This window comes from Podarcis erhardii, assembly GCF_964252035.2.
Source record: "Podarcis erhardii genome assembly, chromosome: 3".
In the NCBI taxonomy this organism is placed as follows: Eukaryota; Metazoa; Chordata; class Lepidosauria; order Squamata; family Lacertidae; genus Podarcis; species Podarcis erhardii.
In genome coordinates, this window is record NC_138507.1 from 9,835,446 (window position 1) to 9,860,512 (window position 25,067).

General features: G+C 41.7%; 1 protein-coding gene across 1 annotated transcript; it reads left to right on the forward strand.

Annotated features, from left to right (window-relative positions):
- The first annotated feature begins 605 nt into the window (after positions 1–605).
- ETF1 (eukaryotic translation termination factor 1) lies at positions 606–24,641 on the forward strand. The gene is made up of 11 exons (XM_081855638.1): positions 606–725; positions 961–1,091; positions 13,235–13,410; positions 13,895–14,034; positions 16,685–16,823; positions 17,447–17,637; positions 18,734–18,863; positions 20,161–20,316; positions 20,761–20,825; positions 20,956–21,103; positions 22,778–24,641. Exons 2-11 carry the CDS (start codon positions 1,006–1,008, stop codon positions 22,858–22,860), a joined length of 1,314 nt encoding a protein of 437 aa, XP_081711764.1. The 5' UTR covers positions 606–725; positions 961–1,005; the 3' UTR covers positions 22,861–24,641.
- The last annotated feature ends 426 nt before the right edge of the window (positions 24,642–25,067 follow it).

Genomic DNA, 25,067 nt, shown 5'->3' on the forward strand with positions numbered 1-25,067 from the left:
CCTAGAACTAACTTAGTTGGTCTTTAAGGTGCTACTGGAAGGAATTTTTTTATTTTGTTTTGACCATGGCAGACCAACACGGCTACCTATCTGTAAGAGAAACAGGGTCTCCTTCCAGCTTCTTCCACACGTCGACGTAGCAGATGCTATTGGTCCACCCCGCCCTGCGGAACTCGTGGACGCGGCTCCACACGTTCCCCCCCCCAAACGCGTGCGCGTCTCCTTTAAAGGAAACGCACCCTGACGCGAAAAAACGTCGCTGACACGGACAACGCGAGAGCCCCGCCTCCGCCCTGCGCGACCGTGGCAGCAAACTACGCCTCCCGGCATGCCGCGCGCTGCGGAAGGCGGGACAGAGCTGGTGGGAGGGGGGCGGTGCCTTCTCCTCGGAGAGGAAGCGAGGCAACCAATGAGAGGAGGAGAAGTGGCGGAGAGCGCTCGCGCTCTCTCTCCTCCGCCTGGCGCATGCGCGTTCTCCATCCTTCCCCCCCCGCCTTTTCCCGCTGCGTGCGTACGTGCGGGGCCCGGAACTGACGTCAGGAGCCCCATGTGAGGCGATTGCAACACATGCAGCGCGGAGGAGAGGAGGAGGGAGGGGGCGCGAGCGAGCGAGCGAGGGAGGCGGAAAGGAAAGGAAGGAAGAAGCCGGTCAGCGACGTCACAGGCGCCGTCGCGAGGAGCCCTTCGCTGCCGTCGAGGGAAGGGAGGCGGCGGCGAGGCCTGAGGTAAAAACGCGCGCGCCCGCCCGCCCGCCCGCCCGCTCTTTCGCCTCAGAGGAGGGCTTGTGGTGGCCGCACTCCCGCGGGGACGGGAGACCGGGGCGGGCCTAGCCTAGAGACGGGAGACCGGGGCGGCTTTTACTTTTACCTCAGACGAGGCTCCGTTCTCATTTTTTTCTCTCTCTTTCCCCCCCCCCTCTTTCCGTGCGGCGGCGGCGGCCTTGGCGGTTGACTCGAACAGCCGCAGGAGGGGCGGTGGAGGAGGAGGAGGAGGAGGAGGGAGAAGATGGCGGACGATCCCAGCGCTGCCGACAGGAACGTGGAGATCTGGAAGATCAAGAAGCTCATCAAGAGCCTCGAGGCGGCTCGCGGGTGAGGGCGGGGAAGGGCCTGGGCTCTCTTTTCATGGTTATAAAAGCGGCGGCGGGGGGGGGGGTTGGAACAGGAGTCGCTTCACCTCCCCTCCCCCCCCCCAAAATAATAATCGCCTCTGTATAGAAAGCTTAACATTTCAGGGAGAAAGCCAGGCTGAAGTATTCTCTCTCCCCCCCCCCCTTTCAAAACTGGGTTGGTTCGCTCCAGTATGGAGAACTATGCAGTTATGTGGATGTCACCTGTGTGGAAACCTTCAACTCCCCCCTTTTTTCCCAGACAGCTATAAAGCGATTTGGTCCAGACATATGGGTTGGGTCCCCCCCCCCAAAGAGAGAGTTAGCCCCCCCTCCTCCAAGAGAGAGTTAGGCCTTTTCTTCCTCTTGCCTCTGTTTTTGGGAGGCCAAGGTCCATATGGAGCTACAGGTGCATAGAAGGCAAAGGGAAGGCTTGTGGGCACCTAGGAAGAGAAAGGTGAATGTTTTGAGTGCCCAGGTCCCAACCTTGAATCCCCAAACAAGGAATGTGAAGCATGTGGGTGTTCGCGTGACTTGGGCCCTGCTTCAAAGGCTGTATTTAGCTTTGTCTCTTGGTGTCAAGAGTCATCTTGCCCCCACCCCATTCCCTGCATTTCGTCATCTGGAGTGGAGACATTCCACTACTCTTGGGTTTCTTTAAATTTTTCCATTCTTCGTAGAGAGGTGTATATAGGTGAGATGCAGTTCTCCGCCTTGTGTTTTCTTTGGCTACATTTTTCTACTTCCACTGAATTACTTGCTTGGTAGTCACACTCACCTGTGAAGGAGGAGTGACTTTAAAAAAAACCCCACACTAGCGTCTTTGTTTATACAGAGATTAATTTGGGGCCAAAACTGCAGTCTCTTGATTATAAAGCTATATTTCCTTATGCAGTTTTCCTTCCATTCTCACTGTGTTGTACACATTTGGAGGACTTTTTGTGTGTGTGTGTTTAGTTTTTCCTAATAAAGAACCGTAGTAGGGAATGAAGGCCTGCAAATGAGATTACCAGGGGGTCACCAGGTAATAGTAGCCTTTGTGGCAGTTGTTTTTATTTCAGAGCTCTGAAGTTCTCCATGCACTGAAGAGAGTGGGAGAGTCTCACTTTATACTGGTTGGGAAGAACAGGCCATGCCTATTTCCTCCTCCCTACATACATGGATGACTTGGGAGTGGGGAGGTGCTGTGCTTTGGTGACTCAATTGTCTCTGAAGCCTATCATGAAGTGAGAGTGATGCCTTTCTTCTGAATTATCTGTGTGCCAGAGGACTTGGGAGTGGTGTGAATTTGGTGGGGATCACAAATAGTGGCTCACTATAAAAGCCAGCCAGAATTGGTTTGCCCTTCAGGAGGGACACTACTTAGCTATAAATTCCATGCATGCCACCTGCCTATTCCTGCATTACAGGGGGTTGGACTAGATGAGCTTTCAGATCCTTTTCAACTCTATAATTGTATGATCCTATGATTCATCAGCTGCCAAAGAAAAGCATAGGCCAGACCAATTACCCTCCTAGATTCACATGGGAACTTTACATTTGCCACTTTGCTATGTGTTTTGTGGTGGAGTTAAATCAACCCCTCAAAAAAATAAAATGTTTTTGCCCTTGTAGGTTTTTATGTACTGAGCTGAAAGCATGTAATACCACAGACAGCCTGGTTTTGGGAAAAGGCACATGGTACCCACACTTAAGTGCTCTGTTCATTAAACTCTTGCTCTCGTTTTATAATTAAATGAAATTAGTGTTTGCTGTGTGACTGGACAGGTTGCTAGACATTAAACTTAAGAACTGATATGCTATAGTGGAAACTTGTTCAGGTTATGCCTGTATATCATTAGTACATTCTCAGAAACATTTTTCTTGATACCTTACTTTGTGTATGCCCAGCCTCATAGCTCCGAATCCAAGTAGAATATTTGCTAAGGGAGCTGGACGTTTTATCTCTTCATTATGGATTTATTGTACCTTGTTTGGAGTCTATAGTTAAATCCCAGTGGTATAGCTGATCTAGTAGCCTGATTCAATGGCAACTGCTTATGTCTAACGTGAAATTACTGGCTTTTTTCAGCATATTAGCAATTATTCTTCACACAGAGAGTGCAAGCATTAATTTTATATGCAACCTTACATTTCCCATGCTGGAGGATTATGTGAAACATGGAATCCACATGACAGAGAGGCATGCTTCTGATTTCTGCTGGCACTTAATGTGCTGCCACTGAAAAGAAGTGTTCACTATTGAACACGTGTCAGGAAGACAAGGAATACAAATTGTTGACAAGCTCCAAGTGTTTGTAGCAGCCTGGGAAGTGAGGTGGAAATTCTCTTAGACTGTAGTGGCCAACATCAAGATACGAAGTGCCACAGACAGTGTCTTGCACAAGGAAACTCCCTCCTTCTGGTGACAGACATCTAAAAAGCCTTTCTGAAGTTTGAAGTGCTCTGTGCATGTATACTGGGTTGCCAGGATCCCACCCACTGGTTAATTGTTGATAATGAGAATTTCTGTGTTGGTAGTTGATTGGATACTCTTTCCAGGTAGTAAACTTTGATAGCAGTCAAAAAGCAACATGAGAAGGTCTGCTTATCGTTGCTAATGCTTGTTGTACTGAATTTTAGGTTGCTGAGGCTTCAGGTTGACATTTCTGGAGTATGGTGTTAACAGTCTCACAAGCAAATAATAAGGGCAATAGGAATGTGTGGTGTGTTTTAAAAATAAAAAAACGAACTGTGAAAACTTAAACGTCAAGAAGGAATGATCCAGGATGGTCTTTCAGTGTGTGGAATGTGCAACACAGCAGTGAGACTTTAGAAATGATTGTGCATATCTGAAGTAGGAGCAGCTTCCAAAACGCCACATGTGGGATAGTCTGTCTATGAATCCCATCCGTTTTGTGTGTGTGTGTGTGGCATTGCATACTCCATATGGCCTCATTGCCATGTATCAAAATTTTAATAAACATTACATTCCAGTAACACGCCTCATTAGATTTTGCTGGCAATTTGGGGGAAAGGCTGGAGGACTTTTGATGTTGAGGCTCTGAGTTTTGAATACTGTGTAGTAAATACTAAGGTTGCACAGTCCTTACAGCTATGCCCTCACCTTCAAGTATAAATGAACTGTCCCAAAATTTTGGCAAGCTTAAAAAGAATAGTATCAGAATCATAACCAGTGTTAGAAACTGAGATATGAAAGCTAGGAGCTGGATGGCACTTCTAATTTAGGTTATAGGCGCAACAATGGAATGTCTAGGCACTTTTTTTGTATCAAGAATACAAAGCTGAAAGTGAATGAACTGCAGCTAAAATATTATGTTCATTTTTCACATGGTCTAGTCCTTCCCTTGCCCACCTCCCAAATATTCTTAAAAGGGTCTCTTCTCCAGTCTTCAGAGAGTAGCTGGAAGTGGGGAGGCAGAAAAAGGTCTTCCTTTCCTTTCACTCTGCAGTTTTAATCTAAAATCTTAAACACAGTACTGTGCCCAGAGTTCAGAAACTGTTTGCGCTAATGAAATTCCCTGTCGCAAAATGCACCTGGAACAATGGGAGTTTTGAACACTGATCATAACCTTTCAGTAAGTATTACACCTGGTATGTTTATAAAAAGAAAAAGCCATGACCCTAAGAAGACTCGAGACAGATCCTAATGTTAATTTTTCAAACTCTGGCTTTTAAAAAGACATGTGTATATATAGCTGAGGATAATTGCATAACCTTTTGCATGCTGCTGTGAGTCCTGCTTTGAGGAATTTGACTTATTGTTTGTGGTGAACTTGCTGAACTTGTACCCTGCTAAATGCATGTTAGGATTAAGATTATTGTTGAATGTGCTGTGTCTTGTGGGAAAAGCCTTTCTCATGTCTCTTTACTTTACAATTTTCTAATGCCTAGCAACTGGTGTTAGGGTACAGATTACTGCAGGAGCGAAATGGTCTCTCAGTTTACTGCATTCCAAAATGTGGAGGTTTAGATTAAATAGGAAACTTAAAACTTTTTTGGCAAGTGGAGATTCTTGATAATCTGGGCTCTGTATGCAGCATTGGTTAATTATCATACCATGCTGATTATTTTGACTTAAATCAGCTGTTGGCAACGTGGAAGAACATTGCAGGTTTTCTTTGAAAATTTTTGACAAAAATACAAGTGTGTTTGTGGGGGGGGCAAGTGTAGAAAAGATTGAATGAATTCATGGGTTTAGAATCTGAAGGTGATTAGTTATTGTACTGCTTTGCTTCTCCCCTCTTGCCGTGGTAGAATGAATGTTTATTATTACTGCCAAACAGCCAGCATACAAATGTGGTATAAACAATCTGTAATCCCCGGTTTAGCGTTGCATTCAATCCAGAAATTGTAGTTCGTTTCACTCCAAATAAACCACAATAATTGATTCAGTCATAAGGCCAAACCAGGGGTCTTGATTTGTTTCTCCTGTGTGGTGGATGGTCTGGAGCAAAGCTGGCGAGACAAGCAAAGTCCATGCCCCAACAATTAAGATCAAACAGTAATCCTATACTAAATTTCTGTTATTGCACACTACTGCTAGATAGGCAGTATATTACATCCTGCTTACTTTAATCATTACATTCGTCATTGAGACTATTACCAAAGGAACTATAAAACCACAACAAATAATATTTACTGCTTGGATTTAACAGTACAATTGTTTCAAATCTTATACAATCCTCTGTTCTATTAAGTGGTCCAATAAACAATAGCCTTTCTCAGGAGTACAAATACTGGACTTTTTTAATTGAGCAGTTTGAAGAAGCTCCAACAATGACTGAACAGTAATCCAAGTATAAAATTGGTCATCCACTTTCAATACAATCCACTACCACCTTCAGTACATTTTTTGTGTAAGTATTAAGAAATCACATGGAAATTTTACTAGCTGGCCAGCTGAATTTGGAGTGGGACTGTGGTAGACATAGAAGGATAGGACGCCGTACAAAGCACTGTAGTCCTGACTCCTGTGATCCTTTTTTATTCTTTCCACACATATTCACATATCTGAAGTACAGGGAATGTTTTAAAGTTTATCCAGAACAAAAGAAAAATGTATCTCCTCTTGTTGGGAACTGCCTGATTGCCAGGTTGCACTCTTTATTTCCAAGATGACTTCGGAAGATAGCGGTTGGACTTGGGAGTTAACCTATGGGGAATTGCAGAGTTTCAAATTGGCTCCTATGTTCTGTATCTATATAAAGCTACTGAGAAGGACTGTTTGGAGGTTTGGAGTGTGGTATCGTTGAAGTACTAAAGACACCCCGCTCTATTATTCTCCTGTGACCCAGAAGCAACAGTGGTATATCTGATGAGAGTAAATAAGCTTGAATCCAGACAAACACATTCTTAAGCCTTCTGTGGGACCTGTGTGCATGCATTGTGGTGGGGGTGTTTTCTTTTGAATGGAGCTGCGTTCTACTTGAAGCCATAGGTACTGTTCTGGACCAAATTTAGTTCTGGATGCCCAGGTTATATCTTGGGCCTTGTTGCCTTTTTGCAGGTTAAACTATGCTCACACCTAGAGAAGCAAGATCTAGGAAGTTTAATATACTCTTCTTGATTCGAGATGGTTGGAATTAAGTGGCATATAAATAGTTGAAATAAATTAGCATATTGAAACTTGACATGGAATTTATTCCAAAAACTGTTTGGAAGATATAATGAATACGGAAGTGGGTACTGAGTTTTTAACTAAGATTACTTAGGGAGGGCCCACAACTTTGCTGAGGAAGCTCCACTTTTTGCAGATTCACTTCAGGATGCAACCCAGCATGGCTTTTAAGTGGTGAGGGAGAAAGCATCCCACATTTTTTCAAGGCTTTTCTTTGGCACAGGCAACTCACAATTTAAGTGGGGGTTATGTTCCAAGGCACTGTGCATTTAAGTGAAATTGTGTTTATTTGACACCCTGTGCTGCTGCTTTTTGTGATGTTTTTCTGTCATTTCCAGGTTCAGCGCATGAGCATAGTCGCGCACATATTGGATGCGCCTAAAACGGTCGTTGCCTGTACTCTTGAGTTGCCCAGCACTAGGCTTTTTTCTTTTCTTTTTGCCATGTGATTGCTTTGATTAGAAGCTTGCAAGATGGTTGTGCCATTCTGGTTGTGCTTATTTGAGCAGAAACCACATTAAGGTGCATCCTGATAGCCTAGCAGGTCAAAGCTTTGGACTCTTATAAGGCTTGGAGACGGGGAGTTGAAATTCAGATATTTAGAAGAGAAAGCCATAAACATAAGATGGGGAGGCATGCTGAAAACCTGTTTGTCCATAACAGCCTTGACCAACCTAGTGCCCAACTTGTATCATCACCAGCATGGCTGTGCTGTCACATGAAGCCTCATCTGGAGAAGACGTGTGTTCTCTTCACTTGAAGTGCCACTTATTTTTAGTATGAATACAGACTGCTCCTTTGTCTGTCTTCGGAGAGTCTGGTCTCACTGGCTGATGTATTTGCTTCCTTACTCTTCCATAGAGGAGCTGCATTACCTAATGTTTTTTCCTGTTTAGTGCTGATGGCAGGAATTGTCTAGCATGACGTTAGCAACTCTTTCAGAATGCAACTTCCAAAGTGACCCTTCTCAACCAATTGCCTACCCTTTCCTTCATATTTATTTAAATATGAATCACCTGTAATTATATATCTCTGAGTATATACTCACCTCCATTCTTCATTGTCCTTTTTTTTTAAAAAAAAATTATTTTACACAAGCAATAGGTTGGCTAGAAAACCTAAAAGCTTAGGATTTGGTATTAGTGTGCTTAACTTGCACATTTTGGGGTGTCAGGAAAGTAGGCCTCGTTTTTGTGGGGAGCTTAATGAGAAAATTACATCAGAGACAGATCCTGGGTTTTTGTCTTTAAATAGTGATTTCCATTTGTGCATAAGCGGTTTTGTAAATAAAATGTTCTGCCTTGATCTATGTTTCCCAGAATTATTTTGCCAGTGCCTTCTGTTTATATCATATCTGACCCAACAAAGTCCCGTTAGCACAATAATTTATGTCTGTGCAATGGGACTTTCTATCACTGTGCTTGCCCTGTGCTTCCTCCCAGATCTACCCTGGAGGGTGGGTTGGGGAGAAGCCCTGAACGAATTAGAGAGGAAGAAGTAGGCCTGCTACAGAGGTGGAAGTCTTTGAGTTAACAGGATGGCTTTGTTGGAGACAACTCAGTTGTGCACTTAGATTGTACTCAGACTATGACTTCACCGTGTGCCTGCTCTTGCGCCTGTTGCTTAACCTTTTCATTATCACATTATTCCACATTTCACTTCAGGCCATCTTAGCATTTCATGAATCTGCGCCCCTTTCTGTGTCGTCATAGTGCATGTTGAGGTGGGGAGCTTCAGTGTGCAGTCCTCTGGGCCCAGGATCCACCAGTTATTGTCGCATTACATATCCCTAAGGTGGAGGTAGAAAGGGTATTAAATAAAAATACATTGCATGTAAAGCAGTGGGTTGTTTGGGATTTTTTAATGGCATGCTAGGTCTCCACTGACTTAGATCAGGAAAACTTTAAGACTTAGAACATGCTCAGATGCTTTTCGTTTAGTTGCCCAGAACCATGGGCTGGTAGTTGCATAATGGAAACTTATTTCATGAAATAGTTCAGGGGCGCAGAGCCTTGCAGAAATGCTCCCAGTCCATCAGATTTTTTTATTGGCCTGTGTAGCCCTAGGCTCCTACCTCTTCTGTAAGATGGCCTGAATTATGCTGTCCACCATGACTTCCAATAGGTTTTAAGGAATATTTACAGTTAAGAACCACTTTACTAAAAAAAAAAAAGCTGCGTAAATTCTAATCTACATCACCACTCTGCATCCATATACAAGAACACATATTTGTAAGTAATTATGTCCATTAGCATGTGCACACCACTTTTGTGAAACCCTTGCTGCTAGATTATTATTTTTATCTAATACAAAGTACCTGAACTTTTCAAAGCACCATACAGATATTAAAACATAGGACTGTTCCTGCCTACAGCCTCAGATTCTAGTAGACAGTATACAAAGTGGGAGGAGGGTGGGGTTAGGAAAGAAAGCATTGGATCAGTTGCGCATTCTGGCTGACATTAACCTTATTCTAGAACCTGAGCAGTTTCTGTTGCAGAATATGCTACCTGCCCTCAGAGAGCAGTTTTCAGCGAACAGAGTAGCCCCAAAGAAAAAGAAACCATTTGTCATTGCTCTATAGATTTATTCCTTAGCACCCACAACAAGCTTTGCCTAGGGTGGAGTCAAAACACCAGTGTGTGTGATTTCAGCAGCTAGGCAACTGCTATAGTGGCCTAGTAACCAAAGTGGGATTGGAGTGTTGCTGCATCAGCTGTTTATACAAGCTTCCTGTTTGGCTAGTAAATTGGCACTCACTTTGTCTCTCTAATGATAATCCATATCCTAGCATGCGTAAGTTGTGAGGGCAGTCATTTGCTCTAGTGACTGTACTGCTCTGATGCGCAAGAGAACTCCCAAATGTGTGCACTGTGTTGAAATATTACCCATATGCTCTTGTGAAAGTGTTGAACTTGGACGTAAACGACATAGGTTTAAATTACTATTTGTGAAGCTCCTTGGGTGGTTGTGGGGAACCCCTCAGTTGTGGAGCAGTAAGAAGTGTGGTTTTGTACTATAAAGTGTTTTGAAGCCGCATTTTGGTAATCCATATAATGACCTCATGAGCTGTTACTTAGTCATTTGTTTCATAATTTAATTATTAAATAATAAGCAGTGCTAATTGCATTTGTATGACTGCCCAATAGCAAATGTTCTCTTGTTGGCTCATAATTTTTTAAAGAAATGCGGTATTGAAAAAGCATAAATGAATTCTGGCGGAAAAAGTAGAAGAACAATTAACATAAATATGCAATAGAACACAAATTATAAATGGAGATGCCCAGATCATTAGCATATGTTGTTTAAAAGAGCTGAGTGGCTAAAAAAATGTGCAAAAAAGACCACAAGAATGATGCTGGGCACATTTCTCTGGAGAGGCTCTTCCTTAACTGAGATGAGGTATGCTCTTCTGGTTTTTCACTTGTGACACACACGAGAGAGAACAAACGAACAATTTTGGTTCTAGAAAGGCAGAACATTATTTGTGGTAGTTTCTAAAGATATTTTACCATTAGCCTGTGTTGTAATTGTACAAATTTTCTGCTATCTTAGCATGATAATACCCAGATAGCCTGAGTTCTATTTAATCAACACACAGTGTTTGATTACTGAAGCCAACTGAGGATTCCAAATCGTCTGAATAATTGACAGTATTCAGGGATCAGTTTCTAGAGCACTAAAACTACGGTATGCTGAAAGTTAATCTGAATCTTGATTAAGACAGCACAGATCTGTTATCATTCCTCTTGATCACAGTTTGTTCTGATAAGATATTTAACCAGCAGATGGCAGCAGTGTATTCCACGAGGTGGCAATTGGTATCCTTTTTTAAAATGACATAAGGAAGTGAAAAAACCTTACTGTCATTGAAGTGATTTTTCATTGCATCCTTGAGTAGTTAGATGTAGAAATTGGCTTGTACTGTATCTGAGTGGAAATTAAAATGAGATAAAAGGTCTCCCCCACAACTGAAGTATATACTGATAGATTTGGAAATTTTTTGAAAAGTTAAAGAAACTCGACCCAACTGTAGAATAATATGGTATGGTACAGTACAAACTTTTAAAATGGCTACTCTAACAATTAGTATCTTGAAGTCACTGAAACTGCTTTCATGGAGTTTCAGATCTAATTAGCTATAGCAGTAAGACTTCCATGTAGTTTTAATACTGTCTGCACCTTGCCCGAACTACAAAACACATTTTAGCACCCTGCAGTACAGGTCCAATATGTGGATGATTTCATACAACTGTTTATATAAGATGTAAATTTATACAGATAAAGTATCATAAATGGTCTTGCCTCTTGCCTTAAAAAAAAACCATCTAACCCGATACAGCTAAATCATTTACTGTATTAGTCTCACGGTATAGGTGCTGTAAAGTGCACTACAGTGAAAATCCACGTATCTGAATCAAAAGGAGTAGGTCTGGCGACTTCCTCTGTCCATCATAGCCAATGTTAGAAAATGGGATAGAAAAGCTAGGCCCCCAAGCATGAACTAATACACAATTCGCATAAGTGACACATTTTTAATATCACATTTTTAACAGAAATTGTTAATACATGTTTAATTTGGTGTTTACAGTAAAAAATAATGGTAGCATACTTCAGTTTCCGAAACACTCTACTCTTTATTGTTAAGCTCCTTAACATATTGTTCATCCTTAACATATACTTTGAGGCTTCAAAGCACATACATTTCAGTAATCCTTGAGTGTCAGCCAGGCACAACAAATGGCACCCATACGTTTTAAGATGCTCTCAAATGGAGAATCTTTAGGTGCAAAATGTGCCTGGTGCCCTGCTAGTTTTGAACCCTGATTGTAGCTGTGATGGTTGGGAGAGCAAAGACATAAAAGAAAGGAGTGTTACCTTAGTGCTAGTAACTGACATATTGAAAGCTTGTGTTTTGTAAGCATGGTTAAATTTTTAGCTGCTACATTTTTAGTGTACTAGAAATTTTCTCTTCCCCAATAGGAGAGAGAGTGATCTGTGTGGGTTAGTTGACAAGGAGGAAGTGGAGATTTTTGGGGGGGTGGAATGTGGGTTGTGCTCCTTATTTAAACAATTCCGTAAACTAAAAAAATGAAAATTACTGAAGCATGTGGTAGGCTTGTCCCATTGTTAGATTTGCATTCCTGGCTGCCGTTGTGAGTCTTTCTTGTGGGTTTCCCTTCCATAAAAATGTGGAACTGTGGAACTCCCATATGCCAGTACATTCTATCCTACCATTGTAGGCTTGCTCTCTTATTGAGTACAGGCTACTTGTTACGAGTCAGACTTCTTGTCTTAAATTCAGGGTGAGGAGAAGTAAATATTGTATATTCAATTTGATCTAATATTCGGGGTGCTTGAACTATGCATCTTGTTTTGACTTTGTTGTACAGCTTTCCTAGCAATCTTGCTAGCCCTAGCAAACAGAATAAGTTGCAGTACAAATCTTTTGCCAGGCTTTTAAATGTCAGGTTAAGACTTTTTTATTTACTAAAGCATTTTTAAAAATTTCTATACTTTGGCATGTTTTGTGGTTTGTCTCTTGGGCTACATTTTATTGTATTGTGAAGGATATGACTCACTGCTGTGACATCTGATCCAGTGAAGGGAGGTATAGAAATGTGTTAAAGCACATAAAACTCCCCTCTGTGTGCATTTGGAAGCTTGCTACTACCTAAGACATAATATTTTTCAGAAAATAGCACTAATACTGTAGAAGTAGGCAGCCTCCAAAGGCTATTTGAGTTGCCCATTCTCTTCTGCCCCTTACATTGGAAGGAACCAGCTAGGAAGTTAAGGCATTAATTCCTCATAAAGCACATAGACTTCAGGGATGAAAATACCTGAAGAAAGATTTGGTATTTCTCAAGATGCAGTAGCCTCAAAGTTTCCTTTACCTTCTGGGTTGGTCATTTCAGTTCAGATAAGGCAAATTTAAAGGTTTAAGAACTATCTCTGTTTGGAGAAAAGGTATAGATTGTTGGCTCAAAACAAATCAGAATAAAAATGTGCTTCTCATAAACATTCAGAAGTTGTGATGAAACTTTTAAATATTCTTATCATAAATATTAGGAACTCCCTAATAACTGGTGGAATTTCCTTTATACAAAGATGAGAAGCACAAAGAAAGCTGTGGGAGCTAACTTTGTCATCGAGTCTTTATAACAGCTAGACTAGTATGTTCTAAGAGGTAGCCTGTTTTAAATTGTGGGGTGGCAAGCTTCAGTCCACAGCTTGATTCTGGGACTGCAGATCAGGTGAGTTTGACCCAGAAGGCATGCCTGCTATTTCACTGTATATAACATTACCAGTTTGGTGTGTACATAGGCTCATAGTAGTCCTGTGGTCAGTATAAGCAACTGGCCTGCATGGAAGGCCTTATTTCCAAAAGGATGTTGCAAATCACAGAAAGTCTTGAACTTCTGAGATTAGTTTTGGGCATGCTTTCTTCCAGGCTTGAAGTCACACAACTTGTGTTAACATAGTTTCTTTTCCTTCTTCCCCAGCAATGGCACCAGCATGATATCATTGATCATTCCCCCCAAAGACCAGATTTCACGAGTAGCAAAGATGTTAGCGGATGAGTTTGGTACAGCATCAAACATTAAATCTCGAGTGAATCGCCTTTCAGTCCTCGGCGCCATTACATCTGTACAGCAACGGCTAAAACTTTATAACAAAGGTAAAAAGTTCTTCTGCCCCACAGAGGAACTTACGGTCTTCAAATAAAAACACCTTGAAGGTCCCAGGCCACAGAGAGGTTAGGCTGGCCTCAACTAGAGCCAGGGCTTTTTCGGCTGCGGCTCCAACCTGGTGGAACGCTCTGTCACAAGAGACAAGGGCCCTGCAGGACTTGACATCTTTCCGCAGGGCCTGCAAGACAGAGCTGTTCCACCTGGCCTTTGGTCAGGGCGCAGCCTGACTCCCTCCTTTGGCAATCTTTACAAAACTTTAGTTTATGGTTGCCATCAATTTTGATTTTAATTAATTTTTATAATGTTTTTATAATGTTGTACTGTTTTAGTGTTGTTAGCCGCCCTGAGCCCGGCTTCGGCTGGGGAGGGCGGGATATAAATAAAATTTATTATTATATTATTATTATTATTTATGAATAACTTGGTGCTCGCTTTGGCATCATCTAAGGTTGCTCCCTGTGCTTTTTACAGTACCTCCAAATGGTCTTGTTGTATACTGTGGAACAATTGTGACAGAAGAAGGAAAGGAGAAGAAAGTGAACATTGATTTTGAACCTTTCAAACCAATAAATACATCGTTGTATTTGTGCGATAATAAATTCCATACAGAGGTAAGTGTCATTTTGCATTTCTAGCCAGATTGTAAATTTGGCTCATGATAACTTTGCTCAGTTTGCAGTATGCTCATGAATAGTTATCGTATACAATGTGTTGGTTACTAGATGTTAATTATAACAACCTATTTCTGAATTCAACATACACTTGTGTATTTTACTTCAAAACATGATTTCCTGTTTCTGTTCACATACAAAGATACTAAGCAAGGTTGTTTACTTATACACCCAGCGTCCAGACCTTTCCCGAAACAAAGGCTGATAGCCATCACAAATGTTGGGATCCAAAGGTTCATTTTTGTCTGGAAGGTTGTAAATGTAATTGTGAGCTGAGCAAATTGCAGACATAAAATGCCAGACTATGCAAGTGATTTCAGTGGACTGTTACAATGAGATACAGGGATTTTTTCCCCTGGAGTTGAACACTGTGATCTACTAGGCCTTACCTTCCACTTCAAACACATAATTATAGATAAAATGTGTGATAGCTATTGTGTTATTTCTGGGTCCAGAAACAATTCTGATTCATTGGTTAATTTTTCCAGGCAACCATTGGATATCTGGTTTATTCAGAACTGTTGTGTAGCAATAGCAAGGGGACACCATTTCTTGATCTGCCTGTGAACTTGCCATGTCAGTGATGCTCAGATCAATTAATATTGGTGTACTGTGTTATGCTCAGTGTTGGAAACTGAGATAAAGAAAGCTAGGAGCTAAATGGCACATTAAACCTAGGTTATGGGCACAACAATGGAATGTCTAGGCGTGCTTTTTGTATAACAAGAATACAAAGCTGAAAATGAATGAACTGCAGCTAAAATATTATGTTCATTTTTCACATGTCCTTCCCCTGCCCACCCCCCTAATATTCTTGAGAGGGTCTCTTCTCCAGTCTTCAGAGAAGTTCTGGAAGTGGGGAGGCAGAAAAGGGTCCTCTTTTCCTTACATCTTAGGCACAGTACTGTGCCCAGAGCTCAGAAGCTGCTCTTGGTAATGAAATTCCCTGTCGCAAAATGTGCCTAGAACAATGGGAGTTTCAAATACTGGTTATGCTCCAACTTTCTGGGAGAAACACTGCATTAGCAATTGCTGTGGGGAAGATGCAAAAACAGTTCCCACTTCTCACATATTGGGAGAAATTAAACATTTTCCTGATCATTCAGCATAAACATTTTGACTTTCCACACCAAAAAATCCCACCCTCTCCTTCCCCTTCATTCTGTTCCATAGATTCTCCTGATGCGCGCACACACACCCCGAGCCATTTGGGGGGGGGGCAGAAGCCCTGTTGAGCAAGTACGGTGGTGCCTCGCAAGACGAAATTAAACCGTTCCGTGAGGCTCTTTGTATAGCGGTTTTTTTGTCTTGCGAAGCAAGCCCATTGACAGCTTAGCGGATTAGCGCTATTAGCGGTTTAGCGGCTTTTAGCGGATCAGCTGATAAGCGGCTTAGCGGCTTAGGAAAAGGGGGCGGAACCCGCAGGAACTCGCAAGACATTTCGTCTTGCGAAGCAAGCCCATAGGGAAATTCGTTTTGCGAAGCGCCTCCAAAATGGAAAACCCTTTCGTCTAGCGGGTTTTCCGTCTTGCGAGGCGTTCGTCTTGCGGGGCACCACTGTAGAAGGCTTTGCTCAGGGCTTCGATAGATGGGACTCATTAGTTGAACCTTGCTCAAAGTCTCCAATGTGTGCAGCAAATATCATTGGAAAAGGTCTGGTATTCATGCGACACCAGTTCTGACTGAAAGACTTGAACTTGCTTTTTCTATATTGGTCTAAATAAAACAGTAACAGTATGCTTATGGTTCCTTTTTAATATACATTTCGGGCAGGTTTTTGCCAGTGTTACAGCCACCTGCATCTCAGAACATATTTGTAACGTCCAGTTCTTTCATGTGGTGTGCCAGTCAATGGAGTTGTGAAAGGCTTTTAATAGTTTAAATTGTCGCACACCCCTAACACTGTTTCTAGTCAGAAATGCTAAGTTGGCCACTTTGGGCTGGCCATTCCAGCCGAGTCATATTGCACCTGTGCCTGTTGCTGTCATGGTTCTTGAGCTTTGATGTTCCTGTTTGACGCTCACTTACTCAAACAATTGCTGATTGCCTTAGGGGAGCAATTAATTGCAGGGATGGCACAAAATGCAAGCTTCAGACTTTTATTGTGTATAACTAATACATTCTCCATCAAGCACCAGTTTGAGCCTTTTCTCTTCTGATGCATGCTTTTCTTTTCCCTTTCATAAAATAATGCATTTTTTTTTGTGTTAAAGTGTTTTTATTGGGTTGCTCATTTGCTACTTACTCAAGCTGGCTTCTGATTATTTCCCCTTACTTAGCACATCATCATAATCAGCTTGCACATCATCATAATCAGAAATAACTTGCTAACAGTTCTCTCTAGCAAGCTTAAAGGGATGCTGCACAGTGAGCAGTGACATTCCTAAATTCAAAAAGCCCTAGATGAACATAATTAACTTGTTTTTTTTACATGAGTTTGAAGCGAGTCAAGATAGATTCTCAGAGTCTAAAAGGGATAAAGGCGAACAGGAGAATATTCCTCCTCCTAGATTGATCGTATTGATACAGACTTTCCGTAACTATTGAATATCGTAAGTATAACACTGGCATCTGCTGCATTGATTTTCAGGCCCTTACAGCACTACTGTCAGACGACAGCAAGTTTGGTTTTATTGTAATAGATGGTAGTGGTGCACTCTTCGGAACTCTTCAAGGAAACACCAGAGAGGTGCTGCACAAGTTCACAGTCGACCTCCCAAAGAAGCATGGTAATGTGTAAAAATAGCTCCAAGAATTATTAATAGTAGATAGGACAAAACATGGTTTATCAAGGAAAGAGAAGATGATTGGGAACATTTGTAAGTGGCTCTGTCATGTCATTTGGAAGGAGGGATATTGCATACCTAAATTATTGTTTTCTATGCTATTTGGGTAACTTGAATGTAGTAATACTGCAGATAGATACCGACCAGCATCCCATTGCTTAAAGGCTTTGTGATTTTGCAGAAAGCTGCCATTGCACTAATAAAGCAGTCAATCGACACAGCCAGTAATAGTGCTTTGTGCAGCAAGTATGATCACTAAATAGGCTTGGCTTCATGTGATGAGCACCATCCACGATGTCCTCACACAATAATGCTGTTGTGGTAATTGCAGCTGAGTCATAATTTATAATAATCTGCCTTGAAACAAGTGTCTGTGAACATTAATATAGACGTGTATTTTGTGTGAACTTGGTTATATGCTTTGGCAAACATGTGGTCCAAGCACTTCAAAGTACATGAAAGAATTCTAAAACATTTGGCTTTTTTAAAAAAATGGGGGTGGGGGGAAAACCCGGGGATGGAAACAACTTTCATTATTGCTGTGCTTTTACCTCTGTCTCTCAAAGGAAGAGGAGGTCAGTCTGCCTTGCGTTTTGCTCGTTTGAGAATGGAGAAGCGGCACAACTATGTAAGGAAAGTAGCAGAAACGGCTGTACAGCTGTTCATTTCTGGCGACAAGGTGAACGTGGCTGGTCTCGTTTTAGCTGGGTCAGCTGACTTCAAAACTGAACTAAGTCAGTCAGACATGTTTGATCAGGTAAATGGGGATTTTGGCTGATGGAGAATTGCCCATTTGTAATGAGGGACTGCTTTCTGCTGTCGACTTGATACAGATTTTAGTACTGCTTCTAATGTGATATTGGGCTTTATAGTTTTAATGATGATAATTCTAATTACAGTGGTACCTCAGGTTACATACGCTTCAAGCTACATATGCTTCAGGTTACAAATGCTTCAGGTTACAGACTCCGCTAACCCAAAAATAGTACCTCGGGTTAAGAACTTTGCTTCAGGATGAGAACAGAAATCGTGCTCCGATGGCATGGCAGCAGCGGGAGACCCCATTAGCTAAAATGGTGCTTCAGGTTAAGAACAGTTTCAGGTTAAGAATGGACCTCTGGAACGAATTAAGTACTTAACCCGAGGTACCACTGTATATATGAAAACTTCTCTGAGGTTATTGACAAAGAATAGTATAGAGATTTATTCAGTGAATACATAAAATAAAAAGAGGCGCCATTAACTCTGAGAAGAAGCTTGAAAGAGATGTGCAGGCACTAACGTTCTATCATGTGACCATTGGAATCATTCAGATTATTCTGTCTAGATCTGGGTGTTCACCAAATGCTACCCGTGTATTTGCATTCTTTGCAGAGGGTTTGCAAATTTCCTCTTGAAATGATAACGAGTTATTTGCTACACTTTTTTGAGGGTGGGATTTCACTGCCTTCGAGGTGAAAGCCTGATATTAGTTACCCAGTTTCTCCTGATTTTAGTATTGATAAAGTATGAGGCAACCTCATTTGCAACCAGAGGTTGTGTTAACTCCACAGTGTAAAACTATAGGCTTCTAATTTACTTTGGTGAGCAGCTTTCAAGCATTGGCCTGATTTCAAAAGCCCTTTGCAGGCTATTAGTTCAATTTGTGCTCTTCCCTCTCCCCCAGCAGTCCATTGGGCCAGAGGTAAAAAGAGAAGGGGACAACCACAGCTACTGGTTTTGACCCCAACAGCTGCTGGCTGCTGGCCCCCAACATATCACCCCCAAGGGAATGCTGCCTTCATTCAACAGACATAATGGTTGCTCATGCCTGATGCAATGTGTCTTCTAACAGCACATCTTTTTATTTATAGCGATTGCAGTCCAAAGTACTAAAGCTAGTTGACATCTCATACGGTGGTGAAAATGGATTCAATCAAGCAATTGAATTGTCCACTGAGGTCCTATCTAATGTGAAATTCATTCAAGAAAAGAAACTAATAGGTATGAATAAAATACTATAATTAATCAGTTATCATAAGCTGACACTCGAAGGTGTTGGTAAAGCACAATTTTGGGAAGGGTGTATTGTCTAGTGGGTAGAGCAAGGGGCAGGCAATAGGTTCTTTAGGATCCCAGCAGATGGAAGACTGGCAGACTGTTAGATAAAAAAAGAAAGTGGTTTATTGGTTAGCAAATATTACAATACTACAAGACAGCACCTAATAAACAAAAGAATCCGTCTAGCAATTATATATCATACTCACTAACCAGTTGCACTTAAGATACCAAGCCAGAAGTGCAAGAACAAAAGGATATTGGGGAAAATAACTGCAAAGGCGAAGTTTGTGGTTCATCTCATTTGCTGCGAAGCGCCAGGTGCAGCAGATCCTTCGCTCAGTTGGTGAGACCAATACTGACCATTCATCGGTAGAACTCTGTGCAAAGGCTTGCCAAGCCTCTGAAGTCAGACGCTTAAATAGAGGCTTGCAAGCATAATCTCATAGCAGGACCTCTCTTATCTGTTGCAGTTGACAACAGTGTCCATCCTCCCTCTGTTCCCAGTGATGAATCAAAATTAATTGTCTGTTGTTTGAATTTATATACCGCCCTATACCCGGAGGTCTCAGGGCAGTTCCATGGCTGGGCCAACTACATGACCGCTAGTTGGCTCCTCCTCTCCTCAGGCCAGCTGTCAAGTCCTCTGATGTATAGCACATCTGATGCCTAATTCTCATGAAATAATGAAGTGAGGGACAAGTCCTTATCTATCTGATGTATAGTCCTAATTATATTGACAGATAGCGACGTCTAGTGTCAATTCCTCATCATATAACTATTGTTATTCTAAACAAGCCAGCTTCATAAACCACTGTTTGAAATTGGCATGTTTCAAATAAACCATAGTTAACTTAAGACTAACCACAGTCATTCAGGTTTGAACAACCCAGCAAGGTGTTGGATTCCTCCTTGTAGCATTGCTGAAAGGGGCGGGAAGCAAGTGAGATTGAAGCTTACCAAGACCCATTCTTGTCATGCTAAGCTATGGTTTATCGTGACTTCTGAACCAGGTCACAGGGTACATAACCTGGTAACTATGAAAGTGTCAGTGAGTCAACTGTCAGTGTACCGCCAAAGTAATTATCTTCCACCTTTCTGAACGTAATCAGCATTGTCTCCGTGATGTCACAGCAGTGCGGTGATCTTCGTGAAATTTAGTTGCTCTTGTGTTCCAGTCTGCACTGATTAAAAATATGTATGACATGTTCATTTCCATCTCTCTTGTTTTCTTTAAATGTAGGCCGATACTTTGATGAGATCAGTCAGGACACAGGAAAATACTGTTTTGGTGTTGAAGACACTCTAAAAGCCTTAGAAATGGGAGCAGTAGAGATCCTGATAGTTTATGAGAACCTGGATATAATGAGATATGTTCTCCATTGCCAAGGCACAGAAGGTAAATAGCTCCTACCTACACAAATATTGGGATCTAGGGGAATAGGAATTGTATGTTAACATGGGTAGATCACAATGTAAAGCAGTTTGGCTCTTAGATGTGCTCACACTGATGGCATTTAACGACACATCGAACATATACATTCTCTCCTTGAAGAATATAGGTGGTCCCGGCTTCTAGCCAGTAGCTTTCTCACACATCCCCCAATATTTTTTGGCCCAGCTTGCATTCTGTTTGCACCTTTTCTCCATAATGTTCCAAGTATGGTGACTGGGCTAAAAAATGCCTCTCCACAAAAATTGATGTTCTAGTTCCCTGAGCTTAATAACATTTGGCTTTTCATTTGTCAGGTGCATGTGCAATCTGATTGTCTTGGGGAATTTTTACTAATATGCCTCTTAAACTTCTCTCTCTCTCTCTCTCTCTCTCTCTCCCCCCTTACAGAGGAGAAGATTCTCTATCTGACACCAGAACAAGAAAAAGATAAATCTCACTTCACAGATAAAGAGGTATTTATGCAAAGCCGCATCTTTTTCGTACGTTAGCTACAAAGCAACCTAAGACAGTTGGCATATTAGCTATTGATGGAAGTACGGGAAATAGATTTGCTTAGCAGTTCTCTTCCATTTTCACCTTTAGACTGGACAGGAACATGAGCTGATAGAAAGCATGCCTCTGCTTGAGTGGTTTGCTAACAACTACAAGAAGTTTGGAGCCACGTTGGAGATCGTGACAGATAAGTCACAGGAAGGATCCCAGTTTGTGAAAGGATTTGGAGGAATTGGAGGTAATTGGAAAGGGGAAATGGCAGAGTGGTGTGTTTCTTGTAACCCACAATTGCAGCACCCAACATTACTTTAGTGAATTCTTACAACTGTTAAATATAATAATAATTATTATTATTATTACTATCCCGGCCAGGGCCGGGCTCAGGGCAGCTAACACCAAATATAAATTACAATAAAATGTAATAGGGAAAAAAGCAGTTAATTAAAATATGGCTTAAAATACAGCTTAAAAATGTAGCCTCATTTTAGTAGTAGCCCATAAATCAAGACCATAAAGGGAGGAAACATCAGATATTCACCCGAGCCAGCTATCCATGCTGGTCCTACATGGGCCAGCAAAAAAAAAAAAAAAAACCATGGGAAAATTTATATACCAAATCCCATATAAGGGGTCAGAGTGAGTCTAAGCCGAAGGCCAGGTGGAACACCTCCGTCTTGAAGGCCCTGCAGAAAGATGTCAAATCCCCCAGGGCAGAGCATTCCACCAAGTTGAGGCCATTCTGAAAAGGCCCTGGCCCTAGTTGAGACCAATCTAACCACCTTGAGGCTCGGGACCTCCAAAGTGTTGTTATTTATGGACCTTAAGGTCCTCCGCGGGGCATACCAGGAGAGGCAGTCCCATAGGTACGAGGGTCCTAGGCCGCATATAAGTATGATTGAGGCAGTTGTGGTTCATGCTGCTTTGTGATATCTCAAAGTGATAATAGAATAATGAGATTTCATATTCATAAAAACAAATTCAGATTCAGTACAGATCTGCTGTATCTTTATGTCCACCTTCTCTAATGGATGCTTCCCATGGTCCTATCTTTCATTCCCAAGTCTGTTAACAAGCTTTTCAGGGTAATCTTGGAGGAATTGCATCATAGAGAGGGACTTATGTCCCCATAAGGGGACACAACCTGTAACCAGGAAAGGGGTATGGTTTTCCTTGGGGCAGTACATCCTGTATGCTCCACCCAGAGCAGAAACCGTACATTCTACCCAGCACAGAGGGAATCGGTTTATAAGTAACTCATCTTACAGAGAGAGAGAGAGAGAGAGAGAGCCCCCAATAGTGCATACACGGACACACCTCTGTCAATATTTTATAACTGATGGAGAATAACTTAATGTGATAATTTCCCAGCACTCTTGTTGGCTGCTGGTCAAGATGACAGGAATTTAAAGGCTGGGGTTTTTTTGTTTGTTTGTTTTGTTTTAGTTATATTGAAGATACATACGAATCAGAACTTTTAAACATGAAAAAAGGGGGGGAAAGATTAATAAAGGTTACAAAAAAGAAAAAAGGGGGACTTCTTCATTTGCACATACAGTATAGGCTCGTTCGATGTTGGCTTCTCTCACTACAGATAACAGGCCGTTTACTTCTCAGAATTGAATCCCAAATTTCAACTGCAGTTGGGTCAGACTGTGAGTGCTTGCTTGTTCAGGCTGGAATAATTCTTTACCACCTCCTCTGACTTTAGATTTGTCTTGCCAGTCAAATGCCTCACTTGAAGAATTCACCTGCCAGCTTAGGCACAGGTCTCTTCGCACCTTGCAGCTTTACACAGGTCTTTCCGAGAAACTGAATCAATACAGGTGGAAAGGAAACGTGTACAGTCTTCTTCTTTCGACTCCGGGGTACAAAGTGTTTGTAACATCTTCCTTCTAACGTTTATTTCCCAAAGGTATCTTGCGGTACCGAGTGGACTTCCAGGGAATGGAATACCAAGGAGGAGACGATGAATTTTTTGACCTTGATGACTACTAGGTAGTCGACCTGGGTCTGGCAAAACGTGCCTCACCCCTCCAGCATCCAGCCCAAGGAGAAAGCTTGCGATGGAATACAAAACAGATCCCTGCCTTAGAATTGGAGTTTTTCCAGAACTTTATCCAGAACACCGGGTTTAAAAGAAGAAGAAAGAAGCAAACCCTACTGATTTGTCATAGTGTCAGTACAGCAGCAATCTACTAAGTTTCTATAATGCCATTTTGGACTAATTAAAAAAAAAAAATCCCAGTTTTTACTTTTACTTAATGGTGAAATTGGTTGCTCTTGTATTTTATGAAAATGATTTTTTTAACCTTCATGCTACATTAACTGCTGTAAAACCTTCATTTGAAAAATTAATAGATTATACTGGTTTGTTTCTTAAATTGATTGGAGGCAATTAAGTCGCTGCGTTTTGCAGTGAGACGACCCATTTACATGGCGTTCTTGGCTTAGACTGCGGAAGAAGAACCTTAGGAGGTGTACCCACTGCTCTTGGTCTACAGTGGTGGAAGTAAAAGAAATTGAACCCTTATGGCATGCCAGCTTTCAAAGGTGCGATGTGTAAATTCAGACAGTCTGGGAGCTCCACCCATTTTAATCTTTGACTGCAAAAGCACTGCTTGTTTCAATCAAGAAGTATGTTTCATTTGTGGCAATCAAAATGCCAGGGTCTCGGCAGGCTTGATTGGGATTATGAGTCGTGTGGCCTTCACTCTTCCCTCTTGTCAGTCAATAAACAGTTTCCACAAGCAAGCTAATGCTTCTTATGCTTGGTTCTATTCTTTACTAGGGTTTGGGAGGTGTATTTTTAGTTCTGCTTTGGGACTGCATAAGCTGCCTTGGTGTGAGTTAACATCAAAATTTCACAAACTGCTTTAAATGCAAGTAGCTAGCAAAATGTGACTGATGTCAACCTTGGCACTGGGGGCTGTGAAGCAGCTGTAGAAATTAGCAAGTTCTCTCTTTTTTTAGAAGCTTGGCGCCAAAGGTTCACTTTAAACACTGTGGGATCGCTCACGCAAGGCAGTTAGCTCACTTTCCCGAATCCCCCTGGGACTGTCTGGTTTTCTAAAGGATACTCTTGATATTTTAGTGCCTAGCTATGTTCACATTTTCCTCTTGTCCTTCATGTATTGGTAAAACTCCCCAGCTGGCAAACTTTGCATATCGTTCCAATAATCCTGTCTCACTTGAACTGGAGGGCGGGTTTGTCTTAACGTAAACCTCCTCACAGTGTATTCTTAAAAAGAGGTCCAAAATGACTTTCTGTCAATGTGAGCAATAGAATTTGTATCTTTTTATAACTCCGCAAGCAGGCAGTGTGTGTGATTGTCCACGAGAAGTGTTCACGTAGGGTGAAGTCTCTTCCAGAAAGCAGTACACTTGGATTTTGCCATTGTAAATGGGTCTGCTGTGACATGACAAGAGCAGAAAAAATTGGGTGTAAATTTACATTTTTGAATATACTGCTTGTTTCACATTTAGGGTATGCAGCTCCTTTTTTTGTAGTTTTATTTTTACTATTTAAGTTTGGAAATGATGCCAAATTTTTGTATCTCTTTAATCAATGTGTTATATCTGGTGATATATATTGCATTATATATTGATGTGTATATCAATATATACCGATATGTATTACACTTACACAAACACATTAAAAGGGTGAGAATCCTAGCCTTTTGCATACTACATAGCCTCTTCAGAGAGCTCCCAAGCAGTGATATCTTGGTGTTGTGATGTACAGAATGGAGAAGAGTATTAAACCATATTTAAGAATATACCCTGGATTCCTGATTTTATTTGACGTGGGGATGGATTGCAATAGTGAGTTACTATGAACCAAACAGTAAGATTGGCTAGTGCCTGATACTGAACAATTGCACTAGCGTATCTGGCAATAGGTGAGTGGTGCCTTTAGCACAGTATTTCCCAAATTCGGGTCTCAAACTGTTTTTTGGACAACAATTCCCATCATCCCTGACCACTAGCTAGGGATGATGGGAGTTGTAGTCCAAAAACAGCCGTAGGCCCAAGTTTGGAAAACACTGCTTTAACACACCAGCATATTGTTGCTACCTAAGTAAAGGTAAAGGGTAAAGGGACCCCTGACCATTAGGTCCAGTCGTGACCAACTCTGGGGTTGGGGCGCTCATCTCGCTTTATTGGCCGAGGGAGCCGGCGTACAGCTTCCAGGTCATGTGGCC